The 18752-nt window shown below is 40.7% G+C and overlaps 1 protein-coding gene across 1 annotated transcript; it reads left to right on the top strand.

Moving 5' to 3' along the window:
* Positions 1-16586: 16586 nt before the first annotated feature.
* htr1d (5-hydroxytryptamine (serotonin) receptor 1D, G protein-coupled) lies at positions 16587-17738 on the top strand (the record flags this gene model as incomplete). Its single annotated transcript, XM_079287298.1, has 1 exon — positions 16587-17738. One exon carries the CDS (start codon positions 16587-16589, stop codon positions 17736-17738), a length of 1152 nt encoding a protein of 383 aa, XP_079143424.1.
* Positions 17739-18752: the final 1014 nt, after the last annotated feature.

Here is an 18752-nt window from a genome sequence, read left to right as displayed (position 1 = left end):
GTCACTGATTGCAGCTTAACGTAACTTTAAAAATTGGTTCATTACCTTTTCCTGATTTCTAAAATAATAATAATATGAATGTTGCTGGGTATTTTTGTTGACTTGGTGTTTTGTTATAACTGGTTAATGGTTTTGCAGATGAGGAGCTTATATACAGCATATTTAATTTAATCATAAGGCTTGAATTCCCGTATATGATTCTATACTACGCTGGTCTAGGAGAGAAGTCCCTGGTTGACTGGCCATGGTGCTGACATTATATTACAGTTGTTTTCTTCCAACCCAGCACAGGTGTGGCACATGCAGCTGAATGCAGCAGGAGAGTGGAGTGACATGGTGATATTGGTTATAGGTAATAAGCCTTTTGGGCTTTTTATGGGAGGCAATACAAAACTTGTTGTAGCAATTTGGTATGCTTAAGGAGATGCACGTGAGTATGCACATATTCATGTTCTAATTGGCCCTTTGTGGACAAGAATCTTCATCTTTCCTTTTTGCACCCTTCTGTCTGACCATCCTCACTTTAAAGAAGGAATTCAATTATTTGAATAACATGAGAAGATGCTGCTTTTGCCATTAGTGGCTGCTGGTGAGGAGGAGCAGCCCAGGCATTAAGTCCATTTCAAGTTGGAAAACATAGGCCTGTCCTCTGTGCTCTCGATCTTTTCAGGAACCCACCTCAGGCTCTGTTCACAGAGAGAGAGAGTGTTGCAATATTTTGCTTTAAGTAGCTGACTGATGTGAGAGATGCTCTGCAAAATGAAAGGGAATCACCATCACGATGCTCTGATGAAAAGTATCTCAGAGCACACAATGTACCTGCATTCCGTCGGGACACACACAGTTTCCTCTCTCGCACTGACAGTTTTCTCTCCCATCCTCTCTCCCCTCTCTCTCACCCACACACACACACACACACACACACACACCTACACACACCTACACACACACACACACACACACACACACACACACACACACACACACACACACATGCCTCTGCACATGCACCTTAACAATCAGGGTGTGAAGACAGAAAACGTAAAATCAACTCCTGTTCATATCATGCCATACCCTCTCCTTACTTAATAATACCACCGTATTAAAAATTGTAAACGTGTATGATACTGAAACATTACGATACTGTTGCATATATCATTTTCTTATAATTTTCTTTTACGATGATGGAGGACTTTTCTCCCCTCATCTGGGGCATGAGAGGGCAGATCACAAAGAGGACTGGTTCGGAGCTCATTCGGCAAAGTCTAAAGTTTAGGTTTAATAATTAATGTAGGAAGAAGCAATTTATGCCTGATGGTTTCAAGAGTGCAGAGCATGATAATAGAACAGTTCTCTCTAAGAAGAGGATCAAAGTTTAAAAATCATATCTCCATTGATTTGCTCTATCACGTTCACTTGCCTGGAGTCATGTTGTTTTTACTCCTATAGGAAAAACTCCCACTATTGGGCATTCACACCTCGGCGGAGCAAATCACTGTGACAGACAAAAACTCACAACCTCACTTTAAAACTAACGTGAACAGAAACCTACCAACACATACTGACACCTAAGTCCATTATTTTGTGGGTTTACAGCAGGGCTAGGCAACCACTGGCACGTGGTGGCTGATCCACTGGCACACTACAGCAATAAGTGAGCAAGAGGGCTTTTTGAAAATGTTAAAATGCCTCTCATCTGCATGCAAATGACCTCTTTCACAGCCATTGGCAGACGTGTGGCCTGTTATTTTCGTTAGTTTGATTGGTACATTTATTTACCCGCCCTGGCTGATGAACAGGATTGGTGGAAGGTTGGTAGGGTTATGATTTCAACTCAGATGTGCACGTTTTCATGAAGTTAGTAGCCCTCTTGTGTAGCACTTTCACATATACCTACAGTGTTCTGATTATTGGAGGAACATGTTTTTTAAATATGTTGCTATCCACGTTGCCTATACGGATGGAATAAAAGGAAGTATTCATTGGAGATTTAAATTTAGATGTGATGTCGTAATTCAACTTAATTATTGTATGTTTGCTTGGGTCTGGCAATGCATGATGGGAGTTTAATGTGACTGGAGGTATTTCACTTGCAGGACTGTGTTGAAAGAACAAGAAGCAGATGTATGCAGATGAGTTGCAGCTTCATTCCACAATCTTAACATGTGTTACTTGTACCGAAATGTGACTTTTTTCAGGAGACATGACATGGCAAACACAGTGAAACACTTGAGTTCATCTAACAGTGTCATCACTGCGTTGTTTGTTCTGCAGACTACTGTTTACAGAACTGTGCAGCACGTGAAGCTGAGCAGATGGTGGGGCAGTGACTGTGAAGGAGACTTTACGATTCGGCTGTAAAACGCCTGACGCCTGACTACATATCTTTGTGATCACGTGCCAAGGAAATGTCAATATTACAATTCGGACCAGGAGGTGCTGGAAGTGCAGTGAGGAAGACGAGATGAACACTGACACCGTACTCATTAATTGGCCCAACTGCTGACATGAGAGAGTTAACTACCATCAGACAAATCTCTAAACTCAGTGGGAAGCTATCAGCAGGACGCAGTGCAGCATTACTTACAGTTGCCACAACTATTGAAACTAAATCCAATGTGTTATTATGCCGTAGCAGCAATAACACACAAGGTAAATGGCTGCACTTGGCAAGCTGTAGACCGTGCGCTCCGATGAAAGTAAGATGAAGTAAACATGCATAGGGGTTGGGAAGCAGGGGCAACGAAAGCTGAAACTGAACAGCACTAGAAGAACAAGTGGAGGAAATTATCATCACATAACACCAATCATCAGTGGCATCCAGAGAACCAGTCACCGTCCTCAGATATATAACTATGAGTCATAAAAACAGCAGCACCGAGGCCTAACGTGATCCTTAAAGAAACAAAGACGGCAAAGAACAGAAAGCAGAATGAAAAGGTTTCTTAATACTGATATGAATTCATGTGATACAGATATACTGTATGTGTTCTTTGGTAATTAGACCCCACAGTGATCTCACCATTTTTAGGGGAAAGTAATGCAACGAGCGATAAAGGAAGATGCATCTAACGCTGGAGGCGATGGTGAATTAGGGGGAAGAGCTGCTGAAGATCTAAATGAACATGACCTGGACGGGGGTTCCTAATGAGCTCACTGGAAGGACCAATTGGGAAGACTGGTTCTGATGGAACTACGGGATCGAGAGTTACATGAAAACAGTGATGAGGAGGCAAGATAATGAAGAAGGAAAGAAAGGGAGCAACAACTAAGTACCAACCATAGAGGCAATGTGTACACAGCAGCTAGTATAGAGAGTTAACCTGGAGAGAGAAGTCCTGGAAGCTGCCGATATCACGATTGAGATTCCGCTCACAATAAATGGGAGATCACTACACTGAACTCCAGCTTTAAACCTAAAGTCCCCACTGTGCTGAACACCAGGCTGAAGTTGGCTGATAATCACACATGATGCACTGCAGCGAGGTGAAGTTTAGATCAATGGCAGTGAGCAGATTAGAATTTAGCTTTTGGAAACCCTAAATTCTGAGATTTTTGGCAAGAAAAGTGCAGTAAGAAGAATCATTGAACTCTCCCATCTCAAAAATGACTCCTACTCCGAATATTCATTTTTATTATTTTTATTTATTAATCCGGTGTTAACCTTGTTTTAATGCTAACTTCCACATGCACTGTTAAAGTTATTTGTTTCACTTTCAGAAGTACACGTTTCACAACATGAAAATACTCAAAATGTAAGTTACAGTGTTTTAAAGCGACGCTGGCTCAGCTGGATCTATACGGTACACTGGAAGATTTGCAAAGCCAGTCTCTATATCGTGTATGCTTCACTTCTTTCATCAAATCCTCTTGTCACACTTTATGCTGCTGTGGTTTTTTATTTACACTGGAATTAGAGGAATCCATTAGAGTTGAGACAGTATCAGTGGTAATCCCATCGGATTTACAGGCAGGATTATTCACATGGGATTGGAGTCTGAGAAAGCAGTCTTTCACTCACAAAATAAACTGTCCCTCTCTCTCTTCATTATCATTTTCTACAGCATTGTTTCAGCACAGAGAAGACAATCCACATTGCATTGTCTCAGGGAAATGTTAATCATGCTTTGTTTCTATTCTGGATGATCTTAACGTCTGTGAGGGACCTTTGTGATTTTGTCTTATTTCATCGAATTTGTTGCATTCTTCAATTAATTTCCTTCCCCTACTCTTTTTATTTCCTTTCCTCACATTATCTCCCAGTCTTGTTTTTGTTTCATTGCCCTATCCCTCCATCTCTGACTAATTCACAGTCAGGCTACCCATATGATTAGCACTGAATCCTAAGATTGGTCCCTCCAGATGAAAGTCGTAATTATAGATCATGACAATTTGGCAATTATGAAAATGATGTACTCCCCACTCTCACTGCAGCAGCAGCAGCAGCTGTGCCACTCAGGCCATTAGTGGTCAATGTTTCAAGATTGACGACTTGTTGAAAGATGCTTGTTTCCACTGCAGTGCTTAAAGCCAGTTATCAGTAAAAGAGGAAAGAGGGAGAAGTGGAAAATACCACAAGGCAGTAAAATACAAAAAAGATACACTATCTGTACTGTAGATGAAACAATCCACCATACAGTTTGTAGATCCACATGTTGTAATTACAGCAACTTTTAAATTGTACGGTTAAGAGAATATTTCCTATAAAGCATTCGTGTTATTCAAAATATTCCACTACTAATTATCTTTTGGATGCCACATGGAGATCATTGCTTTTGTGTGGGACAATGCATTCGGGCTGGGAATCGCCAGAGATCTCGCGATAGGATATTATCGCAATACTTGGGTCACGATACGATATTATCGCGATACTTCGATATGATCACAATATTGCGATGTTATCACGATACTTTCACGATACTGCAATATTCTGAGTATTGTGATAACATATATTGCGATTTATTACTTTTTTCAACTTCAAATTATGTCCCCAGACCCGGCACCTCTGCTGACCTCACCAGAAAACAACTCAGCACCATCTAGTGGACTGAAAAAGCAATTGATTTGATTTATTTATTTTTTAAATAGTTTATATAATAAAATATCGATACTTGGCGTCCGTGTATCGATATAATATCGCCACGCAAAATATCGCGATACTATGCTGTATCGATTTCCCCCCCCCACCCCTACAATGCATATTTATATTTTGCTGTAAAATATAATTATTTTATAAATGCAGATTTAACAATGATGCATCAAGACCTAAGACAAAGGGCCTCTTGCAAGAACCACTCACATGAACAAATTCGTGAAGTGGCAATTTAAGAGAATTTGTGGCATTCCCAAGTGTCCGGTATCATCATCTGCATCGTTCACCTCCTGAAGGCTGTAATATCCTCCGTGTAATATCTCTGTGCCTGTGACCGCCGCTCTTATTAGTCATGGACTAATCATGTTGAATCATTGCCTTTTTATTTGTGTCACAGTGCACAGCTCTGCTCTGATGACACGCCAATGACAGCTGCAGAGTTGTTTAAATGCGACTGGCCGCTGGATTTGTTCTGTTTCAGTTTGCTGATGCACAAATCACATGAAATTCTTTTTTTTAATCTTTTTTAGTGACATTTTTATGAAAGAAACTTGCCCACACACAAAGCGGAAGAGAACCTTATATGGCAATTTTAGAGGCGCCAATGATGAAGTCATTAGCACACAAACTATGGTCCTGTGTAAACCAGTTAGTGCACTAAAAATATGTTGATAGTTGTGAAGAAGGTACAATGTTAAAACTTTGGAACAAAACAGCTGCAGCGTGTACAATGAAGCTGTAATTAGGCTGCAATGAATTTCGTTGTTTGAATGTGTGCACCTGTGTTTTAAGTCAGGTTGAAATATTGCATTTGATATGCAGTATTGAGCTCAGCCAATATGAGGAGTTTATAATCACAGCAGGACTTTTTAAATTCGGTATCTCTGCATGTCGGGTCTTTTGTTGACATTAACATATAAGACCGAGGTTTCAAAGTCTAGACTTATATTTCAGTCAATCCTCTGACAACAAAGTTTAAAGCACCCATCCGTCATTTTTTAAGTAGTTCCTTGTGTTAATTGGCATGCCCCTTCCTTCTGTCAGAAACCTGATCAAAGTCAGAGTCAAGATGTCAGTTCCTGTTCTCTTTACTTACAAATTGGCTTCCACACAATTGCTCTGGGGATCTGCGATTCAATATGGATCCATCCTGCTTAATTGACAATACAATCAATACGCCATCTCAGAGAAAGTTACAGCTGTGCAACACTTTCCAACTAGCCCTTATCCCTTACTGCCCATTTGCAGAAAACATTCAAAACTGGTTAACGTACAGCAAATCTCTCATTAATCCAGTATTGGAACAGCAATATCTTTCATTTTTTTGATAAACACCAAACCATTAACTCCTTTCCCAGAAAAGGACTGTCGTTTTTAATTAAACTCAACCTATTTTCACATCAGAAAGAAGCTTATTTGTATTGCACGTTTCAAACACAAAATTATTTCAGAGAGAGAGAGAAAAACACTGGAAATCACAATGAAGAAAAACAATAGAGAGTGCGGTTTCAGTGTGGTTACAGCGCATAAATGCGTTTCAGTTACAGCAACCTGCACGCAATAATGTCTCTGTATCTACAACTGTACATGACAATGAAAAATCCTAACGGAGTGCTGATTTTGCTTTCTAACATTACTAAGTCATTCAATTCTCGCTTGAGAGCTTTGCATATATATTTAAAAGTACCTAATTACCTTCTGATGTCAGTAAATGCTGGCTTACTGTTCAATGTTAATCCTTTAACAATACTCCAATTTAATTGAATGCCTGGAGATATAACCATCATGTTTGGTGCACAAAAAACAGAAGTGTGTGTCCTTGGCACAAACCATACAGTGGGTTGATAAGATTGTGCACAAGATCAAATCAACCCACATGTGAACGTCTCTGCTGAGAGCACTCGAAACTGGATCATCTGCTGCTGTTGCTACAGAACAATCTCACCGCTGCAGCTCATTTTCCTCACAACATGCACAGCGCTGCGGGACTCAAATCATGGTCCAATTTCGGTGTTCATGTTAACCCTCGGCCTTGTGAAGGGTGATTTTTTTCTTGCACCGCCATGTTAATGACACTCCTGTAAAAGGCCTGCCTCTTACCAAGTCTGACTTCGAAGGATCAGTGGAGCAACATTTTCTTTTATATCTAGAGACTATGAACAAAATCCCTTAAAACATCTCGCTTTGGTTTGTAGTATCTTTCAGCCTGGTGTCTTAAAACTTACATTCCCAAATACCGAGACTTCATTGTTGATCATGTTTCGAGGAAAAGGTATTTTCTCACGGATTATGGATAATGGGCCAGATAATGGACTGAACTAGTGCATGACTCATGCTGATTTAATGCAGGATGTATCATGAAGTGATCAAGTCACTGTGACTTAATGTGATTAGTTCACACTTAATAGATACTCATTTAAGAAATTCACAGGCGCGTCATACATTAATTGATATGCGACCAAATATCATTTAAAATTCAGACCATTTGCTCAGCCTCTCTGAAAGCTGTTCTCACAGGTCTTTGCTCTGTTTGTTTATTTTATTTAAGAAAGGAAAATGCACATTAATTAACATGATCATTTAAATGTGCCAGATTTAGTCATGCCAGCTTTTCATCTGAAGTAGGCCTACTTGGCAGTTTGATGTTATTAAAATAAAAGTACCGGTATGTGTCTTCCTATTAAAAGATCAGCAACTCTCAAAAGATTTCCCCAAAAAGTGGTGGCTAAATCATTATGAGTTTAGTTATGACATGTCTGTGGTTTGCGACTAACGACTTGAAGTGATTCCTTTTGAAGTGGTGTATTTGGGGTCAAACTTAATTACCCGTAAACAGGATTAATATGGGGAGCTCTGGCTCTAGAAAGCATGAAACAGTCTGCAGCAACTTTAATGAAAATTTGCAATGAAATTCACATCAATTTTGTGTCATTTTGCATTAACTAACTAACTCTTTCAAAATGCAAGTCAGGAAAAGTTTGAAATATTAACACTCATGTAGTAATGAATGATTTTTGATTCTGTGTCAACTCCTCTGATCCTGCACAAGATCACACGTTCCAGGCGGGACTATACCTAAAATGTATCGTTCGTTTTGTTAAACCATTAAACCAACAATGTTCTCACCACAAGCTCTTTTATCATCTCCCCAGATTTAAACCAGATCCTCATTTCCTCATTTGTCCTGTCTGTTTCTCTCTCTCCTCCTAACACACACACACACACACACACACACACACACACACACACGCATGCGCGCGCACACATACAGCCGGCTGTGACAGATAAACTCAGCATCAGTTCATCCCAGGCACACTCTTAAAGGAGGGCCTCTCAGGTGTCCTAGATTTGCACTGGACTGTTCCACTTTCTAGGGTCAAGAACACACAGTGAGGAGTGTATTACTGTGGAGTGATGATAATACAAATAAAACACTGGTGGGAAGCTTGCCCGTGCAGTAGGAGGCCTTGATGTGTCGATAAAGTTTATTCTTGGCAGAAAAGATGTGAAAGGTGCTTTTGAAACAGTTTTTACATGCTGCTGTGAAACCTGTTAATTAATGGGGGGGGGGGGGGGGGCTACACAGTCTGTTCCCGTTCTATCGGTTTACAGAAGATCTGGGATTATCCTGCCCAGCCTCTATAACGAGTCCTGAGGTTTGTACGCAGAGGTTTGAGCGGGCCGCTGTGACTGTGTCGCTGGGTAACTTGAAGTACTCCACACCCTCTCTGCAAATGTATTTGCCGGCACAGGAATCAGTCACCACAAATCAACATGAACCCGTGAAGCTCCTTTAGTGTCCTCCAGAGCGAGTTTCCTGTAAGGATTAATCGTGTGTTGTTTTATGTTTGTCTATGCATACATTTATGTGTGTGAAAGGAGATTGCTGGAGGGTGGTGCAGATGCTGCATGCATGTGGAATTGTACATGTAGAAGCTTATGCACATGTGCAGTGCAGCCCCCGCAGCTTTAACAAAACACCTACTCTCTACGCTCCCAGGCAGCTGCAAGCAACGGAGATAAGATAAACCCTTCAGCCCTCCAGAAATAATGTGATTACATTTGCTGCTTCCTGAATTGCAGCGCGACATGCCAGCATGTTGCAATTCATGCATGCTAGCCATTGATGAAATGTGTTTCTGTTATTCTGCATAGCATATACTGGAATGGCCGATGTTTTTTTAAATTTGATTTTATGTTTTGATTGTATGCACTTTAACCTTAAGGCTGCACTTTGATATCACTTCTGAAGCTCAGCTCCATAATTCAGTACCTGCATTGTTCTGAGCGAACGGCGTTGTAAATATGTATTTCTTTTGCTAATTTAAACAACAGAAGGATGTTTTCAATCTACCCACAGCGTATAAGACAGTGGCTGTAGATGGTGTGTGGCTTTAAGGGTTGTGCCACAAGGAACCATGGAACAGAATCATCTCCTTTCCTTTCATAAAGGATGCCATGTTCCCTATGCTGAAGGAGATAAGCAAGGAAGCTTTCCTTAACATTTAGAGAATTCAATCAGCTCTTATCATGGCTGCCCCTTTGTAAGGAACCTTCCTGAGCCAAAAAGACTATTCAACCGCAGCTCAAAACGAAATGCCACAACATTTCAAAGCACTCGCACCAATGACAGAATAATGCGACAGAATAATACAAATGTATTTAACCTTTATTTATCAGGATAATCCCATTGAGTTTTTAAATATATTTTGCAAGGGATCCTGGTCAATATGGCAACCAGATAAAAACACAACAAACCGCAAATAGCATCAATCAAATAATTACCATGTAAGGGCATGTTCAGAGCACAAATTATCCTTAATCCTAATTTTTAAAAATCCTGCATTGTGTATTAAATATACCAGTTAAAATTTCTCTGTACATACAAGGGCTGGGTAACTGCATTGAACAAATCAACAACTGGATGTGCCAGAATTTTCTTCAATTAAACAAAGATAAAACAGAAGTAATTGTTTTTGGTACCAAGGACGAACAATTGAAAATCACCGCTCAGCTTCAATCACTGATGTTAAAACCCACAAACCAAGCCAGAAATCTAGGTGTAGTTATGGATTCAGACCTCAACCTGAACAGCCATATCAAGACAATTACAAAATCAGCCTACTACCACCTGAAGAATATATCAAGGATTAGAGGACTTATGTCTCAACAGGATTTGGAAAAACTTGTCCACGCATTTATCTTCAGCAGACTGGACTACTGTAACGGTGTGTTTACAGGTCTCTGTAAAAAGTCCGTCAGAAAGCTGCAGCTGATTCAGAACGCTGCAGCTCGAGTCCTCACTAAGACCAGGAGGGTGGATCACATCACTCCAGTTCTGAGGTCTTTGCACTGGCTTCCTGTCCAACAAAGAATTTACTTTAAAATCCTGCTGTTGGTTTATAAAGCACTGAATGGTTTGGGGCCAAAATACATCTCTGATCTGCTGCTACCTTATGAACCATCCCGACCCCTCAGGTCGTCTGGGACCGGTCTACTTTCTGTTCCCAGAGTCAGAACTAAACATGGAGAAGCAGCGGTCAGTTTTTCTGCTCCACATATCTGGAACAAAGTCCCAGAAAGCTGCAGGTCTGCTGAGACCCTCAGCTCATTGAAATCAAGATTGAAGACTTTTCTGTTTGCTGTTGCCTTTAATTGAACCACGTTCAATTAATAAGGTGCATCAAGGGAGACATCAATTATTGTTTCAATGTATGTTTTAAATCTCCTTTACTTTTTACGACTGAATTTTATTTCTTACACTGTTTCTTTAATTGTTTTTAAATCTCCTTTTCTTTTGCCTTATGTTTTGATGCTTTTAATGGTTTTATGTGAAGCACTTTGAATTACCTTGTTGTTGAAATGTGCTATACAAATAAACTTGCCTTGCCTTGCCTTGCCTAATATATGAATCAATTTCCTGCATTTCTGCATTTTACTACTGCATTTTATTTCTTGCACTGTTTTTTAATGTTTTCATGAATGTTCTTAATTGTTTTTAAATCTCCTTTTCTTTTGCCTTATGTTTTGATGCTTTTAATGGTTTCATGTGAAGCACTTTGAATTACCTTGTTGTTGAAATGTGCTATACAAATAAACTTGCCTTGCCTTGCCTTGTAGCTCAAGACGCCGCTCCAAAACCTTAAAAAAAATGTTTTCACCAAAAGGTTACAAAGAATGACGAACATCATTTTTTGGTAAGAATCTGATCTGACAAAAGAAAAATGGTTTAAAACATGATTCATTGTAGAGCTCCAATAGTCTGCTCCCATGACTCCTTCTGGAAGCATTCTTCCATTAACTCCATCATCAATCCCCAACCTCCCTATCTATGGAAACTTCCTCCCTCCACGACCCACACACACACACACACACACACACACACACACACACACACACACACACACACACACACACACACAAACACACAGAGAGAGCACATCCTTGCTCACCTACCGTTTAGTGCAAGCTTGAGTAAACACCAGACATTAGCTGGCAGAGGAGGTAGCTCTACCTCCTCTGAGCTAACTCAATTAGCCTATCTCCAGTGGGGCCATGCGGTGTTTGCAGGCCTGCTGGGTTCAGAGGGTCCCACTGCTTCTCTCTCCCAGCCCAACAAACAGGCTGCCGCACACGCCTGAAAGGATTGAATTGGATTTGTAGTGAATGGATGTGTGATGCAATGAGACCCACTTCTGCCCTTCGTCAGACCTACATCAACAAGTTCAACTTTTTCTGTGCTTGTTATTATTGTGATCTTACTTCATTATAACCACCCTATTGGACTGAGAGATGCCTCCTTGTATTAGATCTTCAATTTTAAATCCAGTTGTAGAATCTAATATATTTTACAGCCCAATTTAGGCGAGACCTGTTCTTGATTGAAAATCTTTTTCCTCTCATCCATTCATTATGAACCTCATTACCTCATTGTGCTGTAAACCAGGCCCTTAGGAGATAAGCCTGATCCTTGACTTGTTGGCTGTGTAAACAGATAAGCTACTCAGCCATCTATCAAACATGCCACTGGAGACAACTTAATGAATAAGTCGATGATGTCCACGACAATCTTCTTACTTAGCTCACTGTGTGGTGCGACAACATGTGACTGAACATTATTGCCAAACACTCCAACCTCTTCTCCACTGATGCAGTGAAGTGAGACTGTACGGTTGCCATGCTGTGTCATGCTTCACCCATCAGCAGTTACATCTCTAACATATCTGCACTTGAAGTTTTATTCTCTTGGAATCTACACAAAACACAATATAACAAGTTTTAAAGGGGCACTCCATGGATTTTACACCTGAATTTCAGTTTACTTATCACGAGGAGTACTCATTGGGCAAATGTGCCTCAAACTTGGATTTGTTCTAATGGCCACCAGGCAACGACTCCACTGGTTGCAATAATAGGTCTGATTGTATAGATGTATGACTCTACTTCTCACTTGATTTATTACCTCAGTATAACATTGTGAAGATGAGTTAAAATTGAGGATAAAGCTTTAGGGCGGGGCTACCTATACTACCACGCTGTTGTCACGGCCAGGAATTGTCCGTGTTTTCGTTTTACAACTTTAAACCTTTCACGGAGTGTTTTCCGAGGCTTCAAAACTGCAGTCCACAAAATAATGGATGTCCCGGCATCTATGTCCATTTATTATAAACAGGCTATGGGTGTACAATACAGCCTGTGAAAACAGTTGCATCATGTATTTTTGGTTCTGGAGAGAGCTTTCTAAAGTCTGAGGAAATATCGTAGAGGCTTCCATTGTGATGTTACCAGGTGTCATCTCCCTTTTGGCTTCGAATGTATTAAATACTAGGGGCTTAAGGTCAGGACATCGGGGCCTGTACTGCTTTGCTGTTGACTATTGATTTTTAAATGTGTTTCTTGCAAGCACCCCCGCCTTGCACACTGAATTGGAACTGTAGTGCGATACTTTAACTTCTATCTGGTTCTCAGGAAAAAAAACAGCACAAAGGATTCATGTATTTAAGACCAAAATCAAACAGACACTCATTTACTGAATTAATGTGATCAGTTTACAGCCCTTGACATCTTTGTATAAAAAAGGTAAATTTAAGAGAGATGGAGGTGTCATGGAGAAGACAAACAACTTTAGCATATGTTATTGCCTTCATGCCATTAGTCTTGTCTTGCAGGTACCCATCACACTCTCACTATGGATTAGGTTACATATATTTTTTATTTCAATGGTGGACTGAGATATGTGGACGGAATTTGTCAATGGGCTACAAAGGAAATGGCTCGGGGATAAAAACAGAGTGGTAAATGAGTGGTATTGTTCAAACACTTATTTGTTTTTGGGAACCTCAGCTTAACTATTATAGTTTACCAATAATAACCAAATGCAATGCAAATAACAAACTGGAAACATAAGTTAACTGCTCTTTTAACTTACATAGCTTGAAGGGACCTGATCCTCGATAACAACCTCCTTTGCGTTTAAATTGTTGTGCATGAGGAGAGCAAGGCATTTGACCTGGTCATTGGACACGTTTACTAGGCAGTGCAGGACTGATGCACATGGTTTAGGATACAGCAGTGGATACTCACGGATGCTGCACGACAGTATAACCAGTACACTGTTTTAAAATTCATAAAAGCTGAACTGCAGATCAGCAGTTAGACCATGACTCATTGTCGATGTTGAGCACGTATTTCTCTGGGTGGGTACCATCAGCACCCTGTGCCCTTTTCTTAGCTGTTAAACAGTATGTACGGGTCTCTGATGGAGGGCAGCCAGTCGACCAACCTCGGGGCCGTTTCAATGTCATGGTGCTGGACAAAGCAGAGTCAAAACATATGCATATATATATACTGGATATACTGTTATATATCCAGTATATACATCTGTTGGTTTTCTATCAGCTCAAATCACCACTGTGTCAAAGAAGAGCCTTAAAGAGCTGCTAGAATGGCTGAAGACTCTTAGTCTTGTTAACTTTGGAAATTTAAAAACAAGCCATATCCCATGATATATGTCGAGTATACTGGGACCGCGCGCATTCGTTTCTGCACGAAGCATATTTATTTCAAGTCATTTAGCCCAGTGAATCGAAGTTATTTTTAACGTGTGACCCATAAAGGGAGCATTGTTTTTCCTTTAATGACCCTAAAAAATCATCGTCATTAGGAGCAAACATTGCACATTAAAAAGAAAAGCCTCCTAACTGAGTTTGCTTTGTAAAAATGTCCATGCCCACCCGATAGTCTGTCAATGAATGTGCTAAACGGAGGCTGTTCTCATCCACTATTTAATAAGCATATTTATTGTCACAGCCGAGGCACAGTAATCCCCCTCTAGAGCCCAGCTGCCAATCAACACTTTGTTAATTGATTTGCAGAGTTGTATCAGGAACGGGAACAGAAATCAGTGTTGACGCTCTTAATGTGCCGGCAGAATGTTGTGTGGACCGTGAAAAAGCAAACATTTGTAATTGCTGTTCACTTCATAGTCTGTTGATGTGTGAAATACAAAATAGTCATGAGAAAATAATTAACATCCATACAAATGTTTTTCCAATAATATAATAGTGTATATTTTTCTCGCCAACCCAATCCTTTTTTAGTTGAACAAAATCCACCTCGACGACAACATATAGACAACAATTCAGTAAAGCATTCACCATTCGTCACAAAATTCATTAAGGTTTACATTTTGGTAAAGTCTCAGCAGTACTCAGTGGGTTAAGATACTGCCACTTAATATATATACGTATTTTTTTACTGTTTCCTCTGAATTTTAAGTGGTCCGTATCCATGCTGCCGCTCTTAAATAATAAATTAAAGCAACGTACAGATGGAAAGCTGGAGGGAGGAATTCCCTGATGTGGTGATTAACAGTCCTCCTCCTCCTACTGTACCTCTTTCATTGTACTTCAAAGGGAGTCAGCTCCCCAACCTGTGATCGTGTTCTGTTACCTGGAGGTGTCTCTTTGTGTTTCTGAGCACCAATAACAGCAAATGTGAAGTTGAGTTTATATGTCAGGAGTCAAAAAGTCTATCTGTGTTCATCTACATGAGAGAAAAACGTTTAATGAGCTTTGTGTGAGCTTTAGACAAAAATGTATTTTGTGAAATGATCTAATTAAAATGTAATTAAATAATTTTGTTTGTTGTCTCTTTTTTTTAAATATTCATCTTATAATATGCACACAATTTTATATATTTGCAGTCAATCCAAAACCACTGGGCAACCAGAACGCCCCATAATTGTACTGTGAACTATTACATTAGGAAAAGCATGTTGCTATGCCAGAAAATACTAATTTACAGCATGATTTGAAATTGTATTATTGGTATTAATTGCTTTTATGTTTAGAATTGACGTACATTTGATACCTTCGTAAAGCCTAGCTGTTGTGATTAGCCTAGTGTTAACAGCAGACTGGTTATGACCTGACTGGTTAACTTTTGGTGAAATGTTTTATATTTACCTAACATGGAGATTTCAGTCTTACAACAAATGTAAATAAATCAACATGACGGCTGGAGATGTGGGTGTTAAGTCCGTGTATCAAGTCATGATGCTCCATTTACAGGTTGAGTTTATTGCCCCTTGTGTGTGGGCTTCCTCGTGTGGGAGGTTTGTTTGTGCATGTGTTCAGTATGGGGGAGGGGATGATGCTAAAGTTGAATATAACTAATCTTCTTTCATATTTCTCACTTTCATTTGTCTCCCCTAGGTTGAACATGCTGCAGAGGATGCTTCATGACAAAACCTTTGCTATGTTGTATGGACGCTACAACTGACATTCTTTACACCGGAACCTGAAAAAGCTTTCTGAACGCTGCATTTTAGCAAACTTCTATACAACTGAAAAACACTCAATGGATATGAAACAATTATCCACAGGCCGACTAGATTTTTGTCCTCGTCTGCATCATGTAACTGTAATGTTCCGGCTTTCCAATACCATTAAAGACACGAAAAGCAGCCGAGTATCAGTACAAACCCCAATTTAGACGGCTTCCTGTGGACAGGTGAACAACAGGAGCGAACCTTGTGTATCTGTCGTCACATCTTCCTACACGCTGCTCTCCGCTTAGCTTCACTGAAAAGGAGGAGCCCATTAAAGTATTTGATAGAAAGTTTAGTCAGAAGGTGCTGTTGCTACCTGGCTGCCGGTTGGAGATGAGATAAGAGCACTGGGAAGAGAGAAAAAGAGTGCCTGTCTGAATACCAATTAGGATTCGTCTCTCTTGCAGCTACACCAGTAAGAGAAATCAATATTAGAGAGGCGAAACGGACAAATTAGCCGGCTTCAATTACAGGAACAGTAGCTGTGGATGGAATTAGATGTTTGCTGAAGGTTGATATGAAATGAAGGTGTAAATATGAAACAAGCTTCTGCATTTGCTACAGACAAAACCAAACAGTGCCATGCCACTGTACAGCCTGCCCAGTGCCATGCCTGAACTGACGTGGTGAGGCTGGTTTAAACCCGGGAGGAGCAGAGGAGACATGGAGCTTGATAATAGCTCTCTGGACTACTTTACCAGCAACTACACAGAGACACCCTACACTACACCTCCACCCTGGAGCGAGGTCACGCTACTCGGCTTCCAGATCTCCCTATCTGCACTACTAGCTGTCGTCACCCTGGCTACCGTGCTCTCAAACGCCTTCGTCATCGCCACCATCTTTCTAACCAGGAAGCTGCACACACCGGCCAACTTCCTGATCGGCTCCCTCGCCGTCACCGACCTGCTGGTGTCTATCTTAGTCATGCCGATCAGCATCGTCTACACTGTCAGCAAGACCTGGTCGCTGGGGCAGATTGTTTGTGACATCTGGCTGTCGTCTGACATCACCTTCTGCACGGCCTCCATCTTGCACCTGTGTGTGATCGCATTGGACCGCTACTGGGCCATCACAGACGCGCTGGGGTACACAAAACGCCGCACCATGCGCCGGGCGGCGATCATGGTTGGGGTGGTGTGGGTGATCTCCATATCGATTTCCATGCCTCCACTTTTCTGGCGGCAGGCCAAAGCCCACGAGGAGCTGACTGAGTGCATGGTGAATACAGATCAGATCTCTTACACCCTATACTCCACCTTCGGCGCCTTCTACGTCCCCACAGTGCTTCTCATCATCCTCTACGGACGGATCTATGTTGCCGCCCGCTCCCGCATCTTTAAGACGCCGTCGTGCTCGGGGAAACGTTTCACCACAGCGCAGCTCATTCAGACATCTGCGGCCTCCTCTCTCTGTTCTCTTAATTCTGCCTCCAACCAGGAAGCACACCTACACTCTCTCAATGCGGGAGGAGGAGGAGGGGGGGGAGGATCGCCTCTGTTCATGAATAGTGTGAAAGTGAAGCTGGCAGACAGCGTGTTGGAGAGGAAACGTCTGTGTGCGGCTCGGGAGAGGAAAGCGACCAAGACCCTGGGCATCATCCTGGGCGCTTTCATCGTCTGTTGGCTCCCGTTCTTTGTGGGCACGCTCGTCATGGCCATATGTAAAGAGTGCTGGTTTGATCCTGTGCTTTTTGATATATTTACCTGGCTGGGATACCTGAACTCCCTCATCAATCCTGTTATCTACACCGTATTCAACGATGAGTTCAAACTGGCTTTCCAAAAACTCATCAAATTCAGACGGTTCACCTGAAAAAAAAACGTATTAAAACTCTCTTGGAAAACAGCAAGCGAAAAAGAGCAAACTACATGCGGACTAGACAATAATGACAATGGAAGTACTGACACTTAAATGTCCCATCTTGTGAACACATGCTAATTGTGATCTATTTTTGTTTTTATATCAAACAGCTCTGTGCCATAGCTCTTTAGATAGCATATCCTTAGATGTATGCATGCATGCTAAAAAAGAGAAAATCTTGAGCCCGAAGAATTGTGGAACTCATCTTAAAAATATTTAGAAAGAAGATTGGAGGTCTATTTCATGTCACAGCGACACAAAAGCAGATGTAACAGTATGGAAAGAGCAAACTAAGAGAGACTGGATTCAATCCAGCGCAAGTGAAAAGCCATGAAATATATGTTGTCTTAATCTTTGTCTCATTCTGTATGCTGCTGCTTCCATATGATGTTTCTGTGGTACTTAGAAAGACTGCAAAACTATTGAGATTCAGTATGTGTCGCAATATATGCAATTATATTTGAAAGTGGTGTGCTATATGTTTGTGTGTGTGTGTGTGAGTGTGTGAAAAGTACAGTTACTTTACCGTTTGAGGAAGGCAGGACTGTCAAGTGTTTGACATTCATACATGCTCTTCTCATCATTACAGAGACAGCAAAAAAAATGTCTATGAGAGATGGAACTCACAGTCTAAAGATAATAATAATAATTTCTTTTAAGATATTATCTTAACATGGATGCTGTGCATGGAACTTTGTACGTGTGACGCGCAAAGAGAAATTCCATCAAATTAAGTAATTTCAAACAATACTTTGAAACAATGAAGAAGTGCTGAGTGAATTTAAGAAATTAATAAGTTTAAGGCAGACACATTAAAGAGAGCATACACGAGCTTAGCTTAGAAACAAAAGATCTCATTGGTGATGAGTGTAAAAAAAAACATGTAACTTGAATTGCTATACATTTACTGCAGGTCAATTTAGTCATTCATCTGTGGAGTACTTGGAAAATATGTTTCATCAACAA

The sequence above is a fragment of the Melanostigma gelatinosum genome, assembly GCF_949748355.1.
Source record: "Melanostigma gelatinosum genome assembly, chromosome: 16".
NCBI classification, from domain to species: Eukaryota; Metazoa; Chordata; class Actinopteri; order Perciformes; family Zoarcidae; genus Melanostigma; species Melanostigma gelatinosum.
The sequence above is the reverse complement of the archived record's forward strand: the minus strand, read 5'-3'. Positions and strand labels throughout refer to the sequence as shown.